Here is a 26,884-nt window from a genome sequence, read left to right as displayed (position 1 = left end):
TGCAGGCGAAAAGTGGAGGAAAATTCGACAGAGAGGACAGAAACTTTTTTTTTTCTGGGGAAATAAAATATAGCGCGCAGTTTTTGCGCAAAAAGCGACTATTTTCTTTATCTCTTTGTAATATTGTTTATCTCGGAATAAAATGTATTATTCACGCATGTACGTTATTCTCACGAGTGAAGCATGTCAGATTTCTTTAGATGGCGAAGAAGAGGGAAGAGAGCAGTAAAATGAGTAAGAAAATGTGCTCAGTGCTTTCACGGAGCGCGGAAATGGAAATTTCGAAAGATGCGTAAGAATGCCAACTGAGACGAGATTAAGAATTTTTCGTCCACAGCGTTGAAATCTGAACCGAATAAATTTATAGCATCGATTCACGTGGAGGAATTCAAATCCCCGGCAAAGCGAACGCCGTGATTTCGATCGTCGTCGTTTAATTGATCGCCATCGCGTCGTCCCGCCGTCGGCGATACTCCCCCGCGAACACCCCCGATAGATCTCGCGGATCTGGAGTGAAGTGATGAGTAAGTGATCCATATATAGAAGCGTCCCCACGTTCTACCAACACGGACGCGCACCTGTCACGCATATATACGCAGCGCGGCCGCGGTGGAGCGCACTTTTTGTGCTTGAGCCTGAGTCGGTGGAAAGTCTGCTCTCGGCGCGTGCGGAAAATAATTTTCGGAGAGGAAGCCTGACGAGACGAGTTACGCGAATCCGCCATGCCTGGACGCCCACTCTGGCAGGTAAGCGATGCGTCATTTCTTGATATTGGAACGCGATAAATGGACCGCGCCGTATCGCGTGTCCTCCCTTTCCTAATAATCACATCCGTTTCTCCACTTTATTATTTAATTGTAATCTGTAATTATCATTTTATTACATTGCATTAATTATGTAGATAGTTTGTGCTATAAATTTCATTATATTTGGAGTCGCATTTATTCTCTAGTTTGCTTTACAAAATGTGCTTTTTAAATGGAGAATAGCTCTCTTTATTAACAAAGTTAAATAATTATTTTATTACTTAACTATATATAATTTAATTATAAAATATGCAATGTAAAGATATTGACATATAAAGACGTATTGTATATTTACATTGATTACGATTAACTTAAATATATAAAAAATTATAAAAATTATAAAATTATAAAATTATACAATTAAATTCATTTTATGTTGAGTTATTATATTTTTATAATTTTTATATTTTTATAGTTTTTTTTTTATCATGTTTTGATTATTACATTTTACTTGAATTGTGATGGTATTGTCATAAAATAACAAAAATGTATAATAATAAAATATTTTATAAGTAATAATATAAGAATTGTAAAAATTATGACAAAAATTACAAAGAGATACTTAAAAAATTTGGAAAATAATTATTTCCTTAATTTCACTGGAATATATAAACTGTCCATGTGTAACAAATCAAAATGCGCTAAAAACATTGTGATTAGTTGCTATAATTAATTGTGATTAATTGTGATTAAAACATTGTGATTAGTTGATATAATTAATTCCATTCTACGATAGAAATCTAAAATAAATAAAATCGTCCATGTGTCATATTTTTCAATATACTGTTCTTATATATTTATATATAATATATATATTCTTATATATTTTTAACAGCAAAACTTTTCTATTTCAAAACTCTGACTCACAATACGTCAATCCACGAAACATTCCAAACCGCGCATTGGCTGCATTGGCCGCGCAAGCTAAGTTCTTGATTTAAGAAACACTTTTAACATTATGAATCATCAACCAAAATTTATCGCTGTTCCTGTTTTTTTTAAGCAATCAAATAATTTTCAAATGTATTATCAGATGAGATAAAATTAAATTGGGTGCAAATAATCTTCTGATATTAAATAATTTCAGAATAGGCAAATTTTTATGCAATATACTTTATGCGAATTGCACTTAAACTGAACATTACATTAAACTGAATATTATTATAGTATTGGCAAAAATTATGTCGAAATGTCAGCGGTTAATAATAATGAGTAGCCGAAGCATATAAATTCTTCCCGGGGAAGGTTGATTTCCGTTTCGGAATAAAGTGATATTCCGTGACCTGGGTCCAGCCATGGTCGCTGTGTGTGCCATGGTGATCCAGAAATAAACCGAAAGGCACTCGGATTTGCCAAGGAAAGCAAAAGTTATAGGAATTAAATTTTGCCGCGCCAGAAACGCGCACATTGGCGCGCGCGCGCGCATTAACTTCCACGAAAAACCAAGAAAAGCGTGTCGCGGATGACGTGGTCGCGGGTTCCCGATTTATTTACTAACAGTGATGGTTATTCTTACATTCGCGTGGGTGCAAAGATAAGCACGACGGGCGATAGAAGACAGACCGTAGCAAGAACTCTTGCTAGAACGCCAAAAAGTTCTTCGAGATACTCTCTAATTAATAATTAACGTTTCTAACGTAAAAATAAAAATATACGTAAGAGATGAGAAAGTAAGTTGACTTTGATAAGTATTATTTATCTTGAATACATAAGTTTAAAAAAATAAAAGAGATTACTAAGCATCTAAGATTCTATCTTTCTGAGCATTACACTCTTCTCTATTGTTTATACATATTATTGGCTTGCGTATCTCGTGAATTATTTAAATTAATTCAAAGAATACAAATTTCAAATTCATCATATCGCAATTGATGCTTTTTATTTGTGACCTATTAGATTTGCATTGATAATTGCAAAAATCTTTTCAGTAACGTATTCGTTCAAGATTATGTTTTAGGATTAATTTCATTACCGTAGCATTATTAATGTATGAACGAAAGAGTCATCATGAACATTGCATGAAATTGGCTTAATTCCAAATTGTAATGTCGGTATTTCTTTAAGACAGTTTCCTCGTAACATTTGTTTGCTTGTAACATTAGCATAAATTTCATACTTATATACACATACACATATAATGAATTTTAAAGGTACAGTAAATATTTTTTTATAACAAACTACATAAATTAACAAAGACAGATAAAGATTATAAAAATAAAATAATTTTCTGAATGATATCTAGATTTATTTAAATTATTTATTGATATATAAATGTATTACATACATACAATGATTCAAATATGATACAAATTTGTAATGCCTTAATTAGATTTTTCAATTTATCGAAAAGATATAAAAGACATATATTTTAATTTAAAAGATTCTGATATAATTGGAAGCGGATTCTGATATAATTGGATATCATCTAATGCAAAATATTACATAGAGGTAAAGCTGGTTATTACATTGTAAAACTTAAAACTATTTTTAAATATTCTAAATTCATAAATTGGTTGGATTTTTTTGTATATTAGTATGTGTAATATTGTAGTGTAATATTATGTTTTATGTGTTACATATTATGCAACATGTAGTTTGTATGTATGTATATGTTTAAATAATTTAATAGCGTACACATGTTAATATGTGACTGATATTATATGTTTTTAATATATTGATGTCTTATTTAATATTTTGTAGTTACCGTTATTTTGTGTTACTGTTTTATTTTTAAATCGAACATTTGTAGTACACGTATGTAATTATGTGTATACTTGTGTATTATATTTGACATCAACGTCATGTGTAATCGTGCAATAAAAATTGTTTGTGTAAATGATAACATATTGTATGTGTATATATGTAAAATAGGATTCTTTATAAAATATAAAGCATGTCTTTGTAATATCATGAATGATAAAAAGAGCTTGTACTTAGGTTTACATGCAAACTACACAACTTTGTTATAAATTCTCATAATAGAGAATATAAAAAATAAATTCTTCCGTGACTAGATAAAAAGCTAATAATTAACAAAAAGGAATAAAATAATTAGCTGTTAATCAATATCTAAAATCGATTAAAAAAGCTAATAAAAAGCTATCGATAAATACTGCCGAGATGCAATGGTGGAGTAATGAAATGGAAGGCTATTTAAATTCTGATAATTCTTATAAAAAAGGAATATTAACATAAATTATTCAATCTTACCTATGTCAATAATAATCAATGATAAACGTTATTTGCAAAATTTACGAATTCGAAAAGTACTTTAAAAAGCATATTTTTTTTATTCTTTTACGCACACACACATTTAATACGCGCAGTTAAAAAATGCGACTTATTCCAATGTTTTTATTGTATCATACTCCATGTTCGATGGACCATCCAGTCGTTATACATGCATATGATACACACGCGTTAATTTGTTTCTAAAAAAAAATTTACATATGTCGAGTATTTCCAAAACCGCCGTGACCAGCCTGGCTGGCACCTTTATTGTATCCCATCTGAAGATTCAGGTGACCCTCGCTGGCACGAAGCTGTTCTTCACTAAAGGTTCTTTTGTTCTCATCTGCCATCTTCGGTCCTAAACTTGGTCCGGTCCAATTATGCTTTTGCGTCTATTACAAATAGATTTCCAATCAAATTTTACTATAAATTATTATAGATAATTAGAATTATAAATTATAACATATATACGCTCACTATGTTGAGCATATATATATCTATTAAATAAAAAGTTTTAATTTTCTTATATAGAAAGACTTTAATATTTTCAGTATTTTAGATGTGAAAAAAATATTGTCTATTATTCTAAAAAAAAAGGAAAAAAAAACAGAACAATTTTCTAAAAATCGAAATGTAAAAATGTTATCAATCAGAAAAATTTCTTTGTTTTTTTACATTATACGTATATATTAAAAATAATAAATATTTCATAATTTTTAACCATACAGTCTTGTTATAATTGATCAAGCTACTATCATAAATTACTCACAAGTCTTCCTAGCGCGTATAAACAAAGGGTGACTTGAGGGATATTACGTCTTTCGAAAAGATCCGCAGTCTGAAAAATTTCTTCTTGCGGGACGCCATAGTTTTTGATTGCCGCTTGGAATCTATTAACAGATAACAAATAATATAAAGTTATGTGAAAATTGTTATATAAGATTTAGATCGAAAGAAAACGGATCGTTCTTATTCACCTCTGAATATTTTCCATGAGCTGAAAATTGGTACCCTTAGTTTGAATCTTTTTAACTGATCCGGGCGCAAGTTTGTTGATTAAATTGCAAAGAATCACACCGTCTCTCAGAATGTCCTCATAGTTTCCAGGTGGTAATTTCTCGCCCAGTACAGCTTCGATCCAAGCGAGGACTTCAGCTTCCTGTTCCTTGTTGCGACTCTAAAAATATAATTATTTATAGATATAAATTAATTTTTTTTATGCAGAATAGTTTTATACGAAATAATGATTTTTCTTTTTGACATCTTCTGTCCCGCCGTGAAAACTTAAAACTATTTTAGATAAACGCATTTCCACGCTGACCGCGTATATGTGGATATCATAAGAGTTTTCTGGATGTCTTAAAAATGGCTATATCAGAAATAGATCGCGGTGAGTGTCGGTGTAGGATTACTCGCGTAAAGTCCAACATCGAAAATAAAATACGGCGTCTGATGTTTTGGCTTTTATGAAAACTGGCAAAGCGGCATTAACTATCGAACACCTGTTTTGCAGGCTCGTGTGAATTTACGTTTATAATGAATTACATGTATAAAATGGACTATCCTTTGAATTGCTAAATAGCTGAAAGAGCAAATCTTTACACTGAAAAGAAATACAATATTTTTTTCATAAATTACAATATTATATGACCGTTAAAACTTTGCATATAAAATAATATTATGACATATTATGACTGCCTATGAAGCTCGTAATTACTTGCACTTTAATCAGACGCATAAATTTTACAACAATTTCACGACAAATGTTCCGTGAGAAACGAGCGACAAGCATCTTAACAGCTTTCGCGCTTTTGGAATTTCTTAACGTTCACACGAGACGATTTATGATACGAACAGCTGCCTGACGCAAATGGAATCTGGCATCCTCCGGTGAAAACTATAAATCAGTATTTATAGCAAAATTAAACCGCAACCCTGAAAATTTCTGAAAATCGTATTCGAATACATATTTCCGCGCGATAAATATCGTCGTGATCGTTTCGCGATTCGCGATTCGTTCAGCCGTGCGATATTTTGGGAAGCGACGATGATGTTTGGATACCGTCGATATATAATGGAATTGTGCAATTTTGTAATGGCATCGCGATCGCTCGGCACTGTGGGGATTAGCGCAGCTGCGCGAAGTACCTATATCTCGACACGTGGATTTAGCCAAAAAGTCCTGCTCCGAATAACGGAGGCGACTCTCTAATTGACTCTAATTTAGCATGCGTGATTCGCATGATGTATTGTACGATTTTCTCACGATTGTGCGACAAACGCACAAACGTTTGTATCTATTTTCAGCATCACATCAAAGTAACAACATCACAGATGACTGAATTTGAATTTACGGAAATCGGAACTGCACGCAGACGTCAAACGGACGTCAACCGACGAAGACATGTTTTCTTTCCCCCCCTTTTTTTTAAACCGGAGTAAATTTGCATTAACGGAGTAAATTTAACAAGTCATGTCCAGAGTAAATTCTCGTTACACCGATTATCAGCCGTATGATCGACAGACGTTTTCGTATTGGCCGCGAAATTACATTGATTCAGAATTTCCGACTTCTTATCTGTGAAGTGTCAGACTCGTCGAGGCAATGTGTTCCTCGTCACATCCATCTCGGGGTGGTATTTTAAGCTCCATTTTCAAGGGGAGTGGTTTCCGTTCGTACCGGAGCGGCCTCGCCGTTTCCGAGGACGTTTCGCGAACGTGATGCGGGACGCCGCGATCGCTCACTAAATTTAAAGTTAAATTGGGTGGGTCGGCAATATGATTCTGCATCTCCAGCGAATTGGCTGGCGACAGATCAAGCCGCGCACCTGTGCCGTAGATGCATCGCGGCGTGTCGACTTCGCGCATGAATTGAATATTACAATCGAGCGTGACGTAGCGGAGATCCTTCAGGAATTCCTTCCTGCGAAATTCCACAAATCTACATTCATTTAACATAATGGATTATAATATAGAATAAGACGTAAACATAAATTAAAACATAAAGTAAAATGAAAACATAAGCTAACAAATGACAATCGATCGAACTAACAAATAAATATAATAATAAGTGATATATTAATTTAATGAAAAAAAAAGAAGGAAAATTCATAATAAATTAGTTGCCTTTTAGATCATTACAATTGCATTGTAATAGCACAATATTTTGTGTTATTTCAAATGTGTACAAAAAGATTATAATTAACACTACTAACTAAATGATCGATAATATTAATTTTTAAAAAAATAATTTTATTTTTGATAATATAAAGAACTTTATAGAAATCGAACGTCAAACTCCTCTTCTTAATATAAGAGAGATAAAGAGTGTAGACTTTTCTTACTGCAAAAATTGCACCCGAAACCACACTCGAATTTTAGTTAAATTGAGAAACTCATCGTTAAGTCACCCGCTGATATTCTCTAAATCTGTTTTCCTTCCACGCCTTAGGATAACGTCGAAAAGTTAGTGTTGCATAACGTTATTTATGTTAGGATATAAATACACCGGATGTAGAGGAGAGACATACATCAAAAGGGAGCATTGACGTAAAACGATGTATCAGAGTGATAAATTGAATTGCAACTATAAATGTAGGACTGTCATATATTAAAAACTTTTAAATGATCGATGATATCCGCCTGTTATAACTGAATAATAAAAATGGTGTCCTTCTAATTGATTTCTTAAATATTATCATTAATTATTGCGCGTTTTTTATAAGACAAGAAGAAACAAAAAGCTATTGTGATTTTCACATTTGATCAATTTCGTATATTACGTACATTTTACACTTGTATATAAAAAAAAAATAAATAAATAAATTTGTATTAAAATATACAAGTGTATTTTTCACTTAAAACGTCACGTCGAATCGCGATTGCTTGTCATCGTCGGGGAAGGCAGAATAAAAAAATACGGCAGCATCTCGCTTGCCCTGAGGGAAACGTACCGGCATTTTGTTGTTGGACTTATTTCCTCGACGACGATGACTTTTCCGAATTGACGGCGTGTGACTTTGAAACTTCGATGTGATGTCGAGTAGAAACTAAATCGGACGCCGCGCGTCGCGACGCTATATGGCGTCATCCCCTCCGCTGATATTTAAGTGCTTTTGGCTGGTCGCCCAGTGTTTTCGGTGGGTATTCCCACACCCCCGCTCGTAACCAGATCTTGACATCGCGGCCCTATTTACAGGACGTGGCCCTAAATTAAATTACGATTCGCCGTATGTTCGGACAGACATACAACATTGCAAGAAAATCATCTTGGCGCATCGTATTTTATACCGTATTTTATAACAGGCACTAAAAGCGCAACGAAATAATTAATTAAAATTTCTGAAAAGAAAGAGGAATAACTAAAGATTGGAGAATAAATGATGATGATGTTAAACATTTCAAACGATGTTGCATATAAATCTTATCAAAGTAAATCACAAATATGGAAGAACATTGTAATAATTTAATTAAACAAAAGTGCAAGTTTTAGATATGAACAACTTTATGTATTCTTATGTATTATATAGTTTAGAGAGTAATGTGTGTATTTCTTTTTTGTTTACGGCTCAAAAAGGCTACTTTTGACAGTTTGAGTTTCATGATTTGACAGATTAGTCAAAAAGTTTCCTTACTGACACACAGCTGCGTGGCATCTGATGTTGCGCTCTATTTTTAGTGTACGTAGACGGCGTGCTGCAAGAACGTTTAATCTTAAACATTCAACTTTAGCATTCGCAATTTAATTGATAAACAATTTAGGGCGTATAAAGAGTTAGTTTGACGACTCGTAAATTCGTAGAGGTTGTTGTTGTGCTCGATTTAGGTCACGCATTAGCTCGCGAGGCGATTATTCCTGTGTTTCACGTAACGTAAAGAGAAGATGATGGAAGAGAAGATATATATTTTGTACAAACTTCATTGTTTACTTTGGAAAATCTGTGTGTCTTTATTTGGATATCCATTTGTTATTTAATGTTGAAACATGAATTAAAAGAGGAGATGTTCATTCTAACTCTTCGTCAAACTAGGCGGATGAAGCTTGAAGATGGAATGACGAAAGGTAACTTGGACTAAACGCTTGCGAAATATCGTTTACGATTTCTGACAAATTTTTTTTTTTTATATAATCTTCTTGTAATAAACGCATTCGTAAGGAACAGCGAAGCGGAAAAATTCGAACAAGTGGGTGTAATTTGCGCGAAGTCATGCATGTTTAAACATATGTGGACATTCGCCAGACGGAAACGCCGATACGTAAACGTCGTAATTTCTGGACTCCGGCCACTTCGAAGGGTGATGCCACTGCCGAGTTTAGACTTCGTCAATCATCACTGTTTCCAAGTTTATCGTAACGCAATCTGCGCATCTGCGTAGATGTGTCTGAAGCGATGTTTTGATGTGTCCGTCTGCGCGAAACTTTACGTAATAAAACGCAATAATTCGATAATAAATGGGGTATCACCGATAATCCATTGAGAAAAAGATAACCTGTTTTGTTTAGAAATCCTTGAATATTGACATGGTGATAAATGCCCGATACAGCTATTTAATAGGACGTTAAAGAAAATCAGATATACAATACAAACAGGATTATTTTTTGTCAATGACTATACATTTTGTGGATTTGCAATTAAAATAGAAGTAACAATTAAAAAAAAATTATTTTCTAATTTTCTAATTAAAAATAATGTATGTTATATTGAATTTTTATTTTGTTCCATGTAATATATCAAAATATATCAATGTTATTTCAGTTATTTCAGAGTATTACCAAGCAATGCCATCTTATCTTATTCTATCTTATCTTACTTTTTGAAATTTAATTCCTCGGTTACATTACATTGATTCAATATTATTTAATGAAATTTATACTAATTTGAAAATGTAATTCATAATAAAATTTTATTAATTGTAATATAGTACAACGATTGTTAATATTTTAACATGTTTGATGTCAGCATCATACATGCGATACATCACTCTCTCATGAGACACTGCTGTCACATAAGTATTACTTACTATTTATATAAAATATAGAATATATGATTTAAAAAATATACAATTTAAAATATAAAACTATTATTTAGAACATTCAATTAGTCCTTTTAATATATTCTACGTGTACGTAATGACAGCATGCACTGTATTAAATAAAATTACAAATATTACAAATACGTGATTTGTGATGAAGATTTCTCCAATCTGCAAACTGTATTTTATATACACTGAGGAAAAAATGCTGTTGAATCAACAGCATAGTCTAATTGGAAATAATTTTGTTAATTCAATGACATTATTAATGAAACAGTATATCATGTTCTTGTTTTAATAATCAAGATCTTCATTTCATTAATAATGTCATTGAATTAACAAAATTATTTCCAATTAGACTATGCTGTTGATTCAACAGCATTTTTTCCTCAGTGTATATAAAATACAGTTTACAGATTGGAGAAATATAATAATTAATAAATAAATATAATAATAAATAATTATAATTTAATATAAATTTTAAGAGTTTAATTTTAACAGTATTGTCACATTCAGAATTGTTATTCTTAAAATATTAAATAAACCTGCACAAAATGTTTTATTATACTGCAGTAGCATGATTCTGATTGAGTATATATGAAAGAAAAAAAGAGAGGGAAATAAAGAGAAAGAGAGACGAGGGGAGAGCATCGCGTCGTTCAATACGCGTGCATTCTCAAGCGCGTATCCTCCTACCATCATGCAATCCTGTTCAGATATATTTTCTTGCAAATACCCGGCCGGTCTGCTGTTTAAATTATCCGTTAACAATGACAAATTTTATTCGTATAGACAGCTGGACGAGTCCAGTGTGCCGTCCTGCGCATCAATGCGTTCTTCGGTAATCGGCCTGTTAGTTTGAGAAACGACCGCTACGTGGAGTCTATGTAGAACACTTTCTCGTCATCAAAAGTCTGCCAGTACTACTATGAATATGAGGCCAGCAGGCTCTTTCGTCAGCTTTGCGCAGTGGCGATATCGTAACCAATGAAGTTCTACTGAGGTGCGATTATTGCTAGTTGAAAACTTTTACCAATACCCCGCCATGACGATGTGAAATACCATCGGCTACGGCAATTTTTGAAAGTTTCTGCGGAAACTGGTTATAGAATTCAAACATAAAATATTTCTGGAAAATATTTGCCTTAAGAATTATAAGACTTTATCGCTAGCCGAATATTCTTATACCTTATGCCCATTACTTGCTTTTAAAGAGGACACATTTTCTCTCTTTACAAAGGGCATGAAAGGAAAAGTTAGATCTCTTGGCTATATTAATTCAATATTCCCTCTGTGACAATATAAATATATTAAAGCAGAAACTTTTTTTTTAATAAGTAGATAAATTGTCTATAATTTATATTTTAAATTTTTTCGTATTTTATATATATATATATATATATATATATATATATATATATTATTTTTACTAAAAAAATATCTCTCAAATAAATAAAAAGATTTGAGGAAAAAATTTCATAAAAAAGATAAATGCAAATTTCTATTTTTTGTATTAAAAATTATTTTTGTTTACTTATATATATATATATAATATTAGATCTTTCAGCTAAAATTATATATAGATGCTTGCATGAGAAAAATATAAAATAAACAATATTCATCTTTCTTCTGCCTGAATAGATGCCAAGCATAACTCTGAGTTAATTTTCGATTTAAATTCTTGTGAAGTTGTTTAGAAAAATGCAATTGAATAACATGTATTATTTTTAAAATGAATATTAGAGAATGAAATCTTATAAATATGTTTTGCTTTCAATAGATTTTACAACTTCCTGTTTTAACTATAACTTTCTAATTGTAGGTTGCTGGCAAGCGCGAGGCAAGCCAGGAAGCTGAAGCTCAACAATGGATGGAGACTGTAATTGGCGAGAGATTTCCACCACGTGAGTTTCTAAAATAAATTGATCAAAGTAACGTTTTATCTTAATTTATGGAAAATGTCTAATGCACAGCATTTCATTCCTATTTACCTCATATATACAGATAAAAATGTTCTTAAATTTTATAAAATCTAAAAAAATTTATTCGTTAGAATAATTCAACCGAATCATTGTTTAAATTAAAAAATACAATTTTCTCACTTTTTAAATAGTAAATATTTTTTTGAAAGAAAATATTTTTTGGAAAAAATTGATCTCACTTTTTTTCCTCTCACATTTTTATTAAATTATTCAAAAAATTTCATTATTTTAATAAAAATACTGAATTTCTTATATAAATTTTTATCCTATATAGATATTTTTTGTCATTAGGTTTCGTCATAATAGTTGTATTGTTCAAAATTATACTTAATTTACTTCTATCTTGGAGCTTCCTCTTATTTCGAAGGATTTCAAAGTGCAATCCTCCTTTTTGAGGATCCATCTTTGAAAAATTATTTTACTAGAAATAATCGAAACGTTCTTATAATACTCTTTTATTTTATCCTAGTGTAGATTTTATTTACGAGAAATAGTAGTTCGTCGCATCCATCTGGCGGCGATGCTGCATATTACTTGCGAGTTAATATTTTATTTCATTTAGTTAGTGTAATCAAAGAACATATTATTTCATAAAAAAAAATTGTTTCAAACAATCGAATTTTTTTCTATCACAGTAATATAATTAAACGCAATATCGTCATTCAAAAATATAAATGTTTTATATATAATTATATTTGTTTGAATCAAACAAATATGAATCAAATAGGCGTATAAAATATAAAGAAATCTTCAATGTATGTATACGTCTACTTTATAACACACAAGTAATAAAAATGTGTGAAACAATTTCTTTTATAATATGAATATTTTCCAGTGCGCGTCTTTCTTCTAAAAGTAGATAAAATCGATGCTCTTATATAAGAATCATGCATTTAATTCTACGAACGCATATGAACTCCTGTTCCGTGATGAGAGTCCGAAAACGTTGAGATTCCAAGTTTGCATCCCCATCGGAGTGAAATGCTCAGCCAAAGGGGCGGAAGCGTGTACCGTTATCTAACTAGAATCACATAATTGCCGGATACAAATGTCAGGTCGCGTGACGTCGCAAAGGTTAAGCTTCTCGTCGAGGTCAGTTCCCCCATATAGAATACTCGTCATATGATCCAAAATGTAATTGTGACGACGAGTTTGCGCGGTACAGGATGATATTGATTTGAAATGTCTACGATATAAAATACTGATACTATAATTATGAATTATTTCTTATAAATTATTATCATAAAAATTAAATCATTGGAAGAAATAGATGTAAATAAAAATACGAGAAATGTGTAAATATAATTTACGTTACAGCAATCATTCACATTTCATTGACACATATATTTTTAAAGGAAATATATTTATATCTTCAAGTATTGTAATTATTTTGACGATAGTGTTTTATATAATTTTCTTTTTATTTCATGCAAGACTTGTCGATAAATATACAGCTATGACAATCCTTTGTGAAATTATATCACTTGAATAAAAACTAAGCGAGATAAAGAACCTATATCGAAGTTGTGTCAATTTTTACGATTTTTACGAGATTACTGAACTCTGCTTGAACCACCGAGGGTAGTTTTACCCTCCTGTCGCATTATACTCGCCTGGCAAAACGCGCGCTTTGTTACGTCATTGCGAGCCACCCTATCGAGCATGTCTCGGCAGACAACCCTCGATTCGGCATACACCCCTGATGCGACAAACACGCCAGGCGTCGACGCAATCGACATTACTTCACGTACGTTTGCGCGGCTCCGCTTACTCTTTCGCCAATCGTTTCTCACCTATGAATAATCGGACTAAGATGGACGCACAAACTGAAAATCATATAAAATTTCATTGAAATTGATATGTTGTTAATTATTAAAAGTATCATTCGTGATGCAGTGTCGTATTATACTTTAATTAATAATCCTTAAATGAACTAATAATCTTGCGCGCGCGCGAAATAAGGAAATACAGTCATAAAAAAGAGGAAAACTTTCTATTTCTACATCTTCTCATTTCTACTCAAAAACTTTTCATTTTTTATTGTCAATTATTTCAGTTTACTAATATAAATAACTTATAGTTTTATTTATTGATTATATAGTAAATGTATCTTTTGTATTTTATAGAAAGATTCGTAATTGTAATAAGATTCCAGTAATAGCTTTATCTTTCTTTTAAAATTAAGTATTATTGAAGAATTATTAGTTATTATTAAATAATAAACAGTGAATCTAAATATTGTAGCATATTTAAATCCAGCATATTTAAATAAGTAGGAATTTAAAAGAAAATTTTCTTTGTGATGTATTCAATAAATTTTTAACAAACTTCGATTTTCTTGCTGCTTCTTAACCGCGAGATCTCGTCACGGACATTCGTTTTGATTGGCTACCGCAAACGCGAATTTTCTTTCTGTCACCTTTGCCAGACGCTTTAAGTAGACAAGAACTTGAAATGTACTTGATAATACTGATTAAGTCGAGTATTTAGATTTAACGAGCCTCTACCTATGACTGTCATCCTGGTTGTGCCGAGGACGCGATGGAGGTGGCCAAACGATGAAACCACCCCCACTCGGGCACATGATTAATCCCCACTAGGAACTTCGGTACTTACGACCATCAAGTGGGGGTCTTCTCGGTTTACAAGAAAGCTCTCTTGAAGAAATGACAGCCTGGTGTTTGCAAACCTTGAGCATATACCTGTCGGAAACACGCGGGTCCAAGCGTCCGTAAAAAAAAAAAAAAAAAAAAAAATCAAACAAATCCAATCCGATTTCTGAAGCATTAATCACAAAAATATTTCGATACGATAATATTAATTTCTCCTGACGACTTAAATAAATCCTTATTAAATTTTGCAAAATATCAATATAATTCTTGATTTGTAGCGTTATTTATATTTATCGTTTTTCTTTTAATTCTTTTGTTAGATATTATATTATTTACAAGAACACTCCAGTAAGACATTTTGTAATTAAGTGTATATATAAATGAATATTCCGATATTTATACGAAATTAATATAAAGGAATGATATATATATATATATATATATATATATATATATATATATAATAATTAAGAACTAAATAAGCCAATAAGCCGTATTACACCATTTATCAACGAAGATGATCACAACAATTGATATTATAATTATGCAACATCCTGTACTCATCCCTATTCCTTAGGGGAGTGATATCTCGTTATTTCGTCTTCTTCCTGCTGCTCTGGTGCTTTGAGAACACGTAGTCGGTATCCATTTTCTAGACCCTTCGACGAACCGTATCTAGGGGTGGTCTGGATCACAATAGACAGTATATACGGTACATAGAGTTCGAGCTCTACGCGAGGATGCAAGCCGGATAGTCGAAGCTTTTGATGTTATTGACTCGTTTAAAATTGAACTTAAAACGGTCACGATGCAATCACGCACCTCTCGCCGCGCGTTCTTGATCCTAGACACTGGAATCCTGATGCACGCGCAGCGGGAATTTGATGAAAGTTTCAAGGTAGCCCATGGGACTTCCAAATAGGGATGGTAGCCTGTTCCCGGAAGCTCGCGAGGCATGCTTGGCACGATCCTTGTCTGACAGGTCTCGATCGCGAAATATCATATTAATGACTTTGTCGCGAAGGATATTCGTCTTGAATATCAATAATCACGTAACGTAAAGGGAGAATCGAGTTATATTCGAGAGCTAATTCAACGAGATGTACCTCACACATTTATTGAGCAATTATATACGTTGTATTTTTATTTTTATTTTTATCAAACCGAATCTCTAGTAATCTTAGATGCTAAAGTAAGTCTGTCACTTCGAATATATTTTATAGATAAAATTTTTTACGCGACGAGAAGAAACCTAAATTAAAAATTAAACTAATTATCAAATGTCGTGAAACCAGAAATTTATAATATTAATCAGAGAAATTATCATAAGTAACTATAGAAGTGTTCATATTTTTATATTTATTGCATACTCGTGTTAATTTTAATTATCAGTGGTATCAAATATTTCATGATATTTATTTACCGCATATACAATGAATATGGTTTTACGAACACGTATTTCGGTCGCCCCGATTTCGATGTCATTATCAATAAACACTCTAATTTTTCTCGTGGCTGGCGTTACTTCTTCCAAACATTAGAGGTAATAGAGGTAATAGAAGTAATCAACGATGTGTATTGATTTACCGTCATCTGTACATCATGTTACGTCGTAGGGACGCTGGCGTACCAGGACCGCATATGGCACTCTGGATAGTCGTATCTCCCACTGCTAGTTTATGTGTCACCTCTTGACCTCTGCCACGTTGACTTCCTCATTCTTTGACAATTATTATATATAATTACTCCGCGTTTATAATTATTTCGAAGCGATCCATGATATACGATAACTTCGATAAATAATTTCCTCTTCTCCACGAATTTTATTTTCAAATTTTTATCCATCCAAACGATCATAATTTGGATATCGCGATTCACCCTTTGTATTGAGGAAATATCATTATAGTGTTTCTGTGATTGCACATATCGGATAATGCAATCTATTGATTATGCACAATCGAGTTATATACGTAACTGGATGGCAGAGTGCCATTTAAATTCGATTTGTTCAGGATTGTTATTCGCTAGGATAACTCGTTCTTGCGCGGATCTCCAATGTAGTAGTGTCCTCTTTGTTCGGGATAATCTCAGAGCGATTTACATTGATGTGGACGTTGCTTAGCATCACGCTAATACGCGCGACGCTTCCGAAACAGAAGAAACGTCAGTCATCCGTCCGTCACGGTGGCGTAAGTCGTTCGAGTGCACCAGGGCATCAGCAGACGTTTGAGGGATTTATAGGGTGTCCCGCCAACACCCGTCGCCGACGGGTCGATTCGCTAAATTACGGTCCTACAGCCTCATTTCCCTCCCTGCCTCACGCCCCTCCCTCCCTCACTCGTATCGGTCTCGGATGTCTTCACGTCCGAGGTCGAACGCGATCATCGAGCATCATCGAGTACTGTCGACGTTCTCGTCATATGACACGGCGTGACGTCACGAAAGCTCGTGTCTACTAGGGGAGCAACGACGAGCAGTAGATAAATTTATGGGGATGGATACATTGTTCCATTCCGCGCGGAGGACCCTGGTAAGCTCCTCTCGCGCGCGTCGCGAGGATCCTCGGTGAGAGGCCAAGAGGCGTAAGGAGAATTTCTTCGATACAGAAAGAAATTGTCGGGCAATGGGCGACGGGAGGCAGCCGATCACTCGAGGATGGGCCGCGAGTGTCAGTTGTCCGTCAAAAGATCGTCAATGACGTCATTCCGAGACGAGCCTACCAGGATTACAGCCTCGAGCTAGATTTACGAGCGTCGTGCGATCAACAGGTGGTTCGCCGCGAGTTATAGATTGGCGAGCAAGCGCACACGTGTTCCGGGGGGTGAATGTGTTATGACCATGATGTGCATTACCATCACCTGCGTGACTTCTTTCGTATCGACATAATGCATAATGTGGTTAAATGTTAATAGCAGAAGAATATCTATAAAAGCGTTTATAATAGCCGAATTTAAAGATCTTTATTCGTTTATTTTCTTTTACTTCGTAACTTATTTCGAAAATACCTCTGATCTTAAAAATGAGATGGTTTCGTGTCTATTATATTTATTATTTTTCTATTTTATTTAAGATAGCATTTATATATTTATATATATAGATACTACTTATATTTTTTAAAAATCTCATTTATATATTTAATTATATATAGTCTTTTTAATTTAACTTATGAATTTATTAATTTCTTTAATTGCCATTAGAAAATGTTCTGGAAATCGTTAACATATGTTTTATCTTCCAATTGTGAATCTTGTTTCATGCGTTAAATCAAATCGAAATACGAAACCAGATGATGAATGAATATTATCTTATGACCATAAATACTTGCTTCTTGGATTTATTAGTGTTAAAAGGCAGAGGAGAAAGCGGCGGGAATTTCGGATTCTGCGTACAACGACGTTAAGTTCCCGCGAGACCTGTTGCCACGTTGGTGGTCGTAAATTCAAGCGCAGGATGTTGTCCTGGTGAAAACCGTGCCTGTGACGTCTTTATGACATGAGTCTGACATTTAATCGATACGATGGTGACGCAAGCGCGTTCATCGTGTCTTTTTCTCTCCAATGGGTTTCTTCTGTCTAGAATAAAGTACCAAATTTATCAGCGATGTAAACGCTAAGGATACAAGGTACATTGCAAAGTACAATTTAAGCTCACCACAGCAGATTTGAAAGAGCACATTTTTTTTATATATTTATACGATAGAAATTAAGCTAAAATCTCGAAAGCATTAATCTTTTCTGTCTTATCAAGGGCAATGAAGCATAATAAAAGTCGGAATAGTAATTAAAATAATTGTCACGCTGATTAAAGCGTATACGACGAGTTTTCAATGACCATACGATAATGTTGACGATATCATCGTCATCATCGACATCGTCGAAAGTCATGTGTACACTGTGTAACATACCTGACGTTTGTAAACACCGACGGCTGCTCATTAGCATATCCGCAATTTGACGACCCTCCCTAACGTAAGATCTTCCTCGGTGTCTGCATCCTGGATTTTGCCTTTCCATCCACAACTTATCATCGACAACGTTAAAAAATATCGAATCGCAACAATTGCCGACGTCAACGGGATGCACCGGAGGTGTGCCATCGATTTCACGTCAAATCCTTCCAACATGACGACCGTGACGTGTCAACGTAGCAGGATAGTATCACCCGCGGGAATAGTCCCGATCCGCCGATACATATTGTTGCGTTCCGGGATTTTTTCCCGAAGACGGAAGGAAGACGCACGGCGTCTGAAAACGATCAGGCCAGCATCACGCGCGGACCATCCGCAGACGTGCGGGAAGAAAAAACGGGCGAAGACAGTATCGATGCCGCGACGACGGGGCTGCGAAGGCGTCCCGCTATTGATTTTCTGTCATCTTCTCGGGTTTACGACATCTCACCGCGTTTCGACACTACCAGGAACCTATCAGCATGTCACGCTTGTTTATTCCCGGGACAGCTGGCCCGCGCGTACCACCGCGCATTTGTTTGTCGAAGAGGAGACGCCAACCGGATGCTGCCTGGATATCGTGGAAAAGCGGTGGCGTTATACAGCGCGAAATCGCCCCACCTATGGAGGGATAAAAACAATATATCGCCTGTGCTTTTACGCTATTGAAACACTTCACACCGTGTCCATCGTTTCTTTGCTCGTTCGTTTGGAATTTGATGAATCAGAATTTCGGAATTTCTTGAAGATATATTTCTGAAAAATATACTTATCCGCATATAAAAGAAGATAAGAAACAAAAATGATATTTTTTTTCGATAAACGAAATGCTTTTAAAGTAATAAGGGAATTAATCGTTATTTGAAAACACTTATTTTTAGATAAGATGTACAACTTAATTTAATTTTTTAATCTATTTCTAAAACTCTTGCTATTAATATTAACATTTATAAAAAATAAAGCATTACGTCTCATCATAATAATAAAATTTTGTATAAGTGGTAAAATTTAATTTGTATAATTTCTCGGGACAACGCGCTTAAATTCTTGAAGAAAAATGTCTTGAAGAAAATTGTATGTGCTCTATTCAACTAATAAAATTTTGCAAATTTTTCTTATATATTGCATCGAATTATCATCTCATTATTCGGATATTAATATTCACTTCATATGCACGAGAGAGTTAAAGGATGTCCCCAAGGATAGGGTTCCTGAAGAACGCAAGAAACGCGAAAGAGAGGTTCGGGGGAAGCGGAAATGCGAACATGACGGAAACGCGTAATACGTCCCTGATACCAACCGAACCATCCGCGCTACACAAAATAAGCAACAGGTCTCGTTCTCCTCTCCGATCAATTCTCTCTTTCCCTCTCTCCCTCCATCCCTCCCTCTCTCTCTCTCTCTCTCTCTCTCTCTCTCTCTCTCTCTCTCTCTCTCTCTCTCTCTCTCTCTCACTCTCTCAACTGTCCAGAAAAAGCGATTTTTAATTAATGAGGTGATTATAAAGGATATTTCTGAAAGAAATGACTCATGTATCTTTGGAAAGTTCGTAGTTGAAATTATATCGTATCGAAATTCAACAATTAATGTGATTGTCGTTTAGTATTATGGTAATTAGATCTGATCAGGATTGCGACGGACCGTCCAGAACCAATCGCCTGTCGATGGCTCGTCAATCGAGAATTCAAGCATACGACCAGCCGCGTACTAGGCGAGCAGATTTCGGGGTAGGCGTTTAGCGCGATCCCCACCAACTCAAAACCACGTGACGCGTCGTCCTTGCAGGATCAGGCTAGTAGTCTTTTAGACAGTTAGCACGTGTCTTCCCGCCCGAAAATCCTCTAAATCTTTTAATTAATAAGAAACTTTTATCACATATTGAAATAGCGTTTCATTTATCATATATTGTTGAGGAGACATAGTTGTTCTTCTTTTTTTCTTGATGTTTTTTTATAAAATATGCGGTTTTTGCAAAATTTTTTGTTCCCTTATCGTGGATTTCAATGTAAACAGGTTCGGATTATTAAAATTTATTTCTCATTTTATATGCAACATATTTTTCTAACAGATTAGACATAAAAAAGGTATTCTATTTCTACAAGAGTGTTTAAGAGTTACTTTATTTCAAATATGATATGATAAATACTAAATTTAAAATGAATGTGAACATTAAATTTAAAATTATAATATATAAAAAATATATTAATATCATGAAAAAATAATGTAAGATATTCTCGCGTAAATTTATATACAGCGACAGTCTAACACATCGTAAAGATTAAAGGCAGGTTATGCACTGTATATAATTGTTTTATTATTTGCAGTCTTGTATACATTAATAGAATTTTTATTCCAATCTTTGTATTATTATTTCTAATCTGTTTCCAACATTTTATTCCCAAATAAATAAAATCTTTAATTATAAGCAAATTGAAAAAAGGAGAATTTATGAACTGTAATCATAAAGCTTTACTACAGTGTTCTATCTAAATCATTGCGAGTACGACATACGTATTTCTATAATATATTCCAACCTAGCAAGATAACGATTCCGTATTCGTGTGTATGGCTTTTGCTAAGTTTATAAGACGAACAAAAGTGAGGAAAGACATTGAGGGAATTAGTGTCAGTTTGTTCTTTTGGTGATATCGAAAAAATTCCGCGGATGAGAGAGAGGAGGAATTATGCCAACTGTTGCGCTTCGGGATGCCGCGCGTCGATACAATTTGCCGCGGCAATGGCGGTGATAGCGGCGGAGGCGGCGGTAACGGCGGCGGCGGCGGCAGCGTCGCGCGCCGATAGATTGGATACATCGATACACCGGTTGTATCGTGACGTGAGGTGGCAGAGGGGGCGAAAGCGGGAGATGGGAGGGGGGAGAGGGAGGCAGCGACAAAAAAACGCAATGACAGCCCGACGCGATACGCACAGCTCTTGCGGCGGGCTGCGCCCCTAGGAGCCCGAGACGCGTCGTGTCTTTCGAATGGCGACGGGCCGCGCATTGTGTCGCGTCGAGACGCTCGAGTCGGCCGGAACTCGCCTACCACCGACGGGGAAGACGCCAACGGCGGCGGCGGCGAACGGCGGCGTCGCGCACGCAGATCAATGGGAGCAAAAAGTGCGCGCTCCCACAAGACGCAATCGGCCTTTCCTGATTCTTCGTTTGACATGACAAAAAATGCCATGCCCCCTTGGCTCGCCTCTTGGCATAATGGGGCGCCATGAGCGAGCGCTGGTTGCACACTCGGCCCGGTCGTTCGCGGTTATTATTTCGCGGTATATCCGTCCAATCCACCCGACTGGGCGGAGCGCGATGAGGGGGGATGGCGGGTAATGGGAGGGGAGGTGAGTACCCATTCAGCGCGCGGTATATCGCGCGAAAAAATGGCCGATGGCAGGGAAAGCACGTGGCAGGTTTGGCATTGATAAATCGCCGCTGGATATTCCGCCGTTCCGCGCGAAAGTCAAAGCTCGCCGCTTCAACTCTATCGCGCAAGCCTCTGGTTCCCCGCCCCCGGAATCGAGCGCGGTTTTCGGCGATGGACGTGGCAAGGAAGGATGTCGTTTCTGCGATCCTGGTGCCGCCGTGGTCATCAACATTCTTTTCGCCATCGGGCGAAAACGCTCTCCTTTTCTCTCGAGGCTTTCTCCATGCAAATGCGATTGATAAACGCACGAACTCTTTAAAAAGCAAAATACAAATAAAATTAAGATTTCAAAATTTCTTTTCTTGACAGCTAGACATCTTCCTCAAGATCCCCAAAAAAATTGTGCACATATATCTAATTGCAATTAATCAGCAAGATTAAACGACAATGTTTATTATCTATTAAATCGTTTTGTGATTAAATTTTTGATTACATATTACGCGCCATATTAATCATTGCTTATCTTTTATACATCTAAAGAAATAATAATTCGAAATGATAATTAATAATTTTTATTATCTCTAAATTGTAAATCTTATTGTTGTTTATCATTCATACTTTGTTTTAACTGCAATGTTTTATATAATGAAATGTAATTGTATATGTTTACATGTTTTATAGATTTGAGTTATGAAGACGCTTTGAGAGACGGCGTTCTGCTCTGCAGGCTCATGAACAAATTGCAACCTGGTTTGATTTCCAAGATCAATACATCTGGTGGAGATTATAAAATGATGGACAATCTTAATCAGTAAGTATATATTACATTGAATTTAAGACAATAAATACACTCAAGAAAATATGGAAAATTATTTAAATATTAAGTAAATCTTGCAAAATATAATAATATGATATGTAATTATTATGAAATTATTCATTAAATAATTAATATTTAAGTTTAAGATTCTGCTTGAGATGATATTTTTCGCTATAAATTTCTCATCAATAATGAAGGATTTTTAGCTAATGATTATTAATATTTTTAATTATTAATTTACTTATTGATACTCAGTTGTCGATCGTTATTTCTCTAACGTATATTTAACGTTTCCAATATTCCTGTAATGTAAAAATATTCCGCGTCGACAAAAAGCGAGTCAGATAATTTCCTCGCGCGGTGAGATATCCCGCCTTCTGTTGGCGTCGCGCCTCCTGCATCTTCATGATCTCCTAATCTGCCGTCGACTTTACGCAATCGACAGTGTTTTGCGTCAATTCCTCGACTGCGGAGTATCGACAACACCGATCAACGACCGTCGTTGCGAGTCGAGAGATTGTTGACCCTCGCGAGACTCGGCCGAGTTTCGAGAGTCGCGCGATATCGCCGGACCGAGCGATTGGGCGCGAAACTCTCCGCGAGGCGTATCACCGGCTCCTAACTCGTTTCTGCTTGCCTGGCAGCCGAGAACCGACAAAGTCTGAGGTCGGGACCATCGACTATACATTGGAGCGCGATGAAAGTGAAAGCGCCGATAGATATATGCGGCAGACACGTAGCGTGGCCGCTTCCACAAACGCGCGGAAAACAGGAAGCCGCGAACCTTCATGCGTTACATCACACGCGCTCTTTATGCTTTTTCTTCGATATATCAAGCTCCTCCAAATTATATATGCATATGCATAAAAAATTAGCGCAATGCATTGCGAATTAATCAGTTTATTGAATCAATTGAAAATCAAATTTTCAAAGTTTATCAAACTTTTGTCAGTCACCAGTCGGCAATTTGCCATACCACAAGATTCCAAGTGTAATATTTTTTTCTTTCCAAATTTGAAGTGTCCTTTTACCTTTAAGTGCCTCACATGTTGTACGTTTTTGACAATACACATAAATAATCGGCCGGCGATATATATGTATGACGTAGTTGCAATCCGAAAATAGGATATATCCGAGTCGAACGCCTGTAGCACACTGCTACAATCCTGATGAAGTATTTGCCTGCGAGGAGGTGATTTTAGGACAGTGCAAAAAGAAGCGCACCCTCGAATGGTCTATAAAACTAACTTTCCCTTTTCTCGCTAAGCGGGATAAACGAGATTATATCCTATTCGGCTGCCGGACAAATGCGTCGGATACGTACATTCCCCACGATCCTCTTTTCTCTTCCGACGATCTCGCGGCCGCCTCGGCAATCTTCTTCCCCGGGAGGGAACGGGACGCGCGCCTCCACGTTTCTCGCGTTCGCGCGTCTCGCGCTCGTCGCCGTCGCCGTCGTGCATTGCGGTGCGCATGTCGCGCTTCTTCGGCGTTTGGCGCGTTTTGAATGTTTAAGAGCGCGTCCCCGCGAAGTAGTGGGGCGAACGATGCGCAGCGCGGCCACTCCGCGTTACTCCCTTTCTACGCGAGCAGCATGATCCCGGCGAAGGTGAATACGCGGGGCAGCCTCGTCCCCGTCGCCGGCGGTGTACCGCCACCGCCACCGCCACCGCCACCGCCACCGCCGCCGCCGCGGCCACACCGCCGCCGCCGTCGTTGCCGCCTCACGCGCCGGTGCTCGCTGCACATTGTGTCTTGGCGGAGCCAAGCGTAAGATCACGCGTACACTGCACAACGTGGAGGGATCTCGTGTGTCGCACGCCAACCCGGTGTCCCCTCATGCGGCTCTGATAGTCGGACCGCTCGTGAGCACTGACCTGCCTCACGTTCTCCGCCCGAGTGCAACAGATCGATCATGCTTGATCGATATACGCTGTGGTTATGGATTCTGATGAGGTTTTCTACCTTCTGGGAACAACAATTTTTATTTTTAATATTCCTATACAGTTACGGAGAAATTTAGATAGTTTTATTTTTAAAAATCTGTTATAATTAAGAGCTTTGTGTTAAATATTCAACACATTTCTATTTTCTATTTAAGACAAGTCCGTTAACTGGAACACTTAACAAAAATGAAATTAATTTAAAATGTAAAATTATTAAAGCATTAAAAAAAAGAATATTAAAGTAATGTAACATGTACGTATTTTAAATCAATAAATATAATTAATATTATATATAATTAGATTAATATTGATATAATATTAATATAATAATATTATATAAATTTTGCGACATTGTATTCCTAAACGCATTTCACATTTTACATTTACATTTTATATTTATCAGCCATTGGAAAGCTCAGAATATTACCATTTTACACATTTAAAAGAAATCATTTCCTTAATTTTTCCTACTTTTTATTATTGATATATTAAATTGAAATATCGTCATTATTTTCAATAAAAAAATATTAAAATTAAATATCAATAATAACTATACATGATTTATACATATAAAGATTAAATAAAAGAATTATATTTAAAATATAAGAATTTTTCCAATGACAGATGTGCAAATATATAAAATTGCACGAATCCTCATTTGTATGCACAAATTCTTTCTCAAAGAAGCGCGAGATCGGCAATTTCCATTGTGGTAGACATGGTTGAGAGGGTGACGTCGTCTTCGAAGTGAAAACGAAGGACGATTCTGTTATCCTGTTAAACGGACACACGCGACCCGTCATTTCTGCGACGTGAAGAACAAAAGCCCACTGCGTTGTCGTATTCTCGTCTGGTTGCCGCACAATCCGTTAATTACGCCGCGATAATTGCAGCCGAACAATAGAAGCGCGTCGCTAACTCAAGGCGAAGCTCCGGCGAGCAGCCGTATAAAGGAGTCGAACGTAGCGTGCTTCTCTTTTGTTTCTCCCTCGCCTTTGTTTTCCTTCCTTTGACTTGTTGCCATTTCTGACACGGTGCGTCCCACGGCTCCTCAATGTAGACATTTTTCTGTCTCTTTCTTTCTTTATTTTTCAAAATATTTCACAAATGATCATGAAAAATTATATGAATTTTTTTATTGAATTTATTAAAAGCATTATACTTCATTTTTTTATGGAATTTATTGAAGCCATTGAAAGATCGTATTGATAAATATATGTATTTCGTACCTTTTTCCAGATTCCAGAAAGCCTGTGTGAAATATGGCGTACCTGACGTTGATCTCTTTCAAGCTGTTGATCTGATCGAACGTAAAAATATCGCTCAAGTGACAAACACCATCTTTGCCATCGGACGAACGGTAATTAATTAATAGCACTTTGTCATTTCATTATTTTTAGATTATTAATATTTTAGTAAAGTAAAAGCAGATTTGTTTAAAAAGGATTTTTTTGACAAATACTATGTAATAAATTTTCGTTTTTGCGAATCTGAAAGAACAAGTAACGTTTATGAATTCAGCATGCACTTTATAATGATTATATTATTTTCTTAAGTGTATTAGGTAAAAATGAAAATACATTGTTTGTGATTTACAGACGTATAAGCATCCCGAATGGCGCGGTCCTTGGCTCGGCCCGAGACCAGCGGAGGAGAATAAAAGAGCTTTTACAGAGGAACAGCTAAGGGCTGGCGAAGGACTCATCGGTCTTCAAGCTGGTACCAACAAGGGAGCTACACAAGCCGGGCAAAACTTCGGGGCTACGCGAAAGATACTTCTTGGAAAATAATTTATAGAATTTACATTTTTTTTATTGCCGTTAGAAAATATTCTGTTTGCAAAATGTATTTTTTTGAATGTCATCATAACTTAAAATTAGGAAAATGAAGTGTTTACAGTGTTCAGTGCTTAAACGAGCGAACTAATAATTTATAATTCTTTACAATTATATATTTATAATTCTTCTACAATTAGAGAGAACGTGAATATCTTTACAGACATTAAAGAAAATTGAACGCCAATGAATGTCAACGTACAAATGTATCAGGCGTGTTAATTATTTCATGTCTTATAATATGAATATTTATTTATGACAAAATGTATTTCATGAAGTAAGCAATACACGAGAACAGTGCATCGAGA

The 26,884-nt window shown here is 35.4% G+C and overlaps 2 protein-coding genes, 1 long non-coding RNA gene and 1 other non-coding gene across 4 annotated transcripts; 2 read left to right on the top strand and 2 right to left on the bottom strand.

Annotated features, from left to right (window-relative positions):
• The first annotated feature begins 586 nt into the window (after positions 1 to 586).
• Positions 587 to 26,884, top strand: LOC105428037 (muscle-specific protein 20). The gene is made up of 5 exons (XM_011640092.3): positions 587 to 746; positions 11,893 to 11,974; positions 22,660 to 22,789; positions 25,981 to 26,101; positions 26,340 to 26,884. Exons 1-5 carry the CDS (start codon positions 723 to 725, stop codon positions 26,529 to 26,531), a joined length of 549 nt encoding a protein of 182 aa, XP_011638394.1. The 5' UTR covers positions 587 to 722; the 3' UTR covers positions 26,532 to 26,884.
• Positions 3,030 to 8,136, bottom strand: LOC105428022 (myophilin). Its single transcript, XM_011640070.3, has 4 exons — positions 7,991 to 8,136; positions 5,015 to 5,214; positions 4,807 to 4,927; positions 3,030 to 4,429 (listed from the first exon to the last, which is right to left on the bottom strand). Exons 1-4 carry the CDS (start codon positions 7,994 to 7,996, stop codon positions 4,250 to 4,252), a joined length of 507 nt encoding a protein of 168 aa, XP_011638372.2. The 5' UTR covers positions 7,997 to 8,136; the 3' UTR covers positions 3,030 to 4,249.
• On the top strand, positions 11,029 to 11,169 carry LOC112552690 (U4 spliceosomal RNA). Its single transcript, XR_003096739.1, has one exon. It is a non-coding gene; the product is annotated as a U4 spliceosomal RNA (small nuclear RNA).
• On the bottom strand, positions 17,990 to 19,081 carry LOC148935146 (uncharacterized). The gene is made up of 2 exons (XR_016140573.1): positions 18,569 to 19,081; positions 17,990 to 18,236 (listed from the first exon to the last, which is right to left on the bottom strand). It is a non-coding gene; the product is annotated as an uncharacterized LOC148935146 (long non-coding RNA).

This window comes from Pogonomyrmex barbatus, unplaced genomic scaffold (genome assembly GCF_055798465.1).
Source record: "Pogonomyrmex barbatus isolate J1 unplaced genomic scaffold, ASM5579846v1 scaffold6, whole genome shotgun sequence".
Lineage (NCBI taxonomy): Eukaryota > Metazoa > Arthropoda > Insecta > Hymenoptera > Formicidae > Pogonomyrmex > Pogonomyrmex barbatus.
This window is presented reverse-complemented; position numbering and strand designations above follow the sequence as displayed.

What these genes read in the sequence shown, in the direction of transcription:
- LOC105428037 (XM_011640092.3), top strand. Translation starts at nt 723, where the DNA reads ATGCCTGGACGCCCACTCTGGCAG. An exon ending in CTGGACGCCCACTCTGGCAG is followed by an intron (nt 747 to 11,892) that starts GTAAGCGATGCG and finishes TTCTAATTGTAG; the next exon opens with GTTGCTGGCAAGCGCGAGGC. An exon ending in ATGATGGACAATCTTAATCA is followed by an intron (nt 22,790 to 25,980) that starts GTAAGTATATAT and finishes ACCTTTTTCCAG; the next exon opens with ATTCCAGAAAGCCTGTGTGA.
- LOC105428022 (XM_011640070.3), bottom strand. An exon ending in CTCATGGAAAATATTCAGAG is followed by an intron (nt 4,928 to 5,014) that starts GTGAATAAGAAC and finishes ATCTGTTAATAG; the next exon opens with ATTCCAAGCGGCAATCAAAA. An exon ending in TATACGCGCTAGGAAGACTT is followed by an intron (nt 4,430 to 4,806) that starts GTGAGTAATTTA and finishes TATTTGTAATAG; the next exon opens with ACGCAAAAGCATAATTGGAC.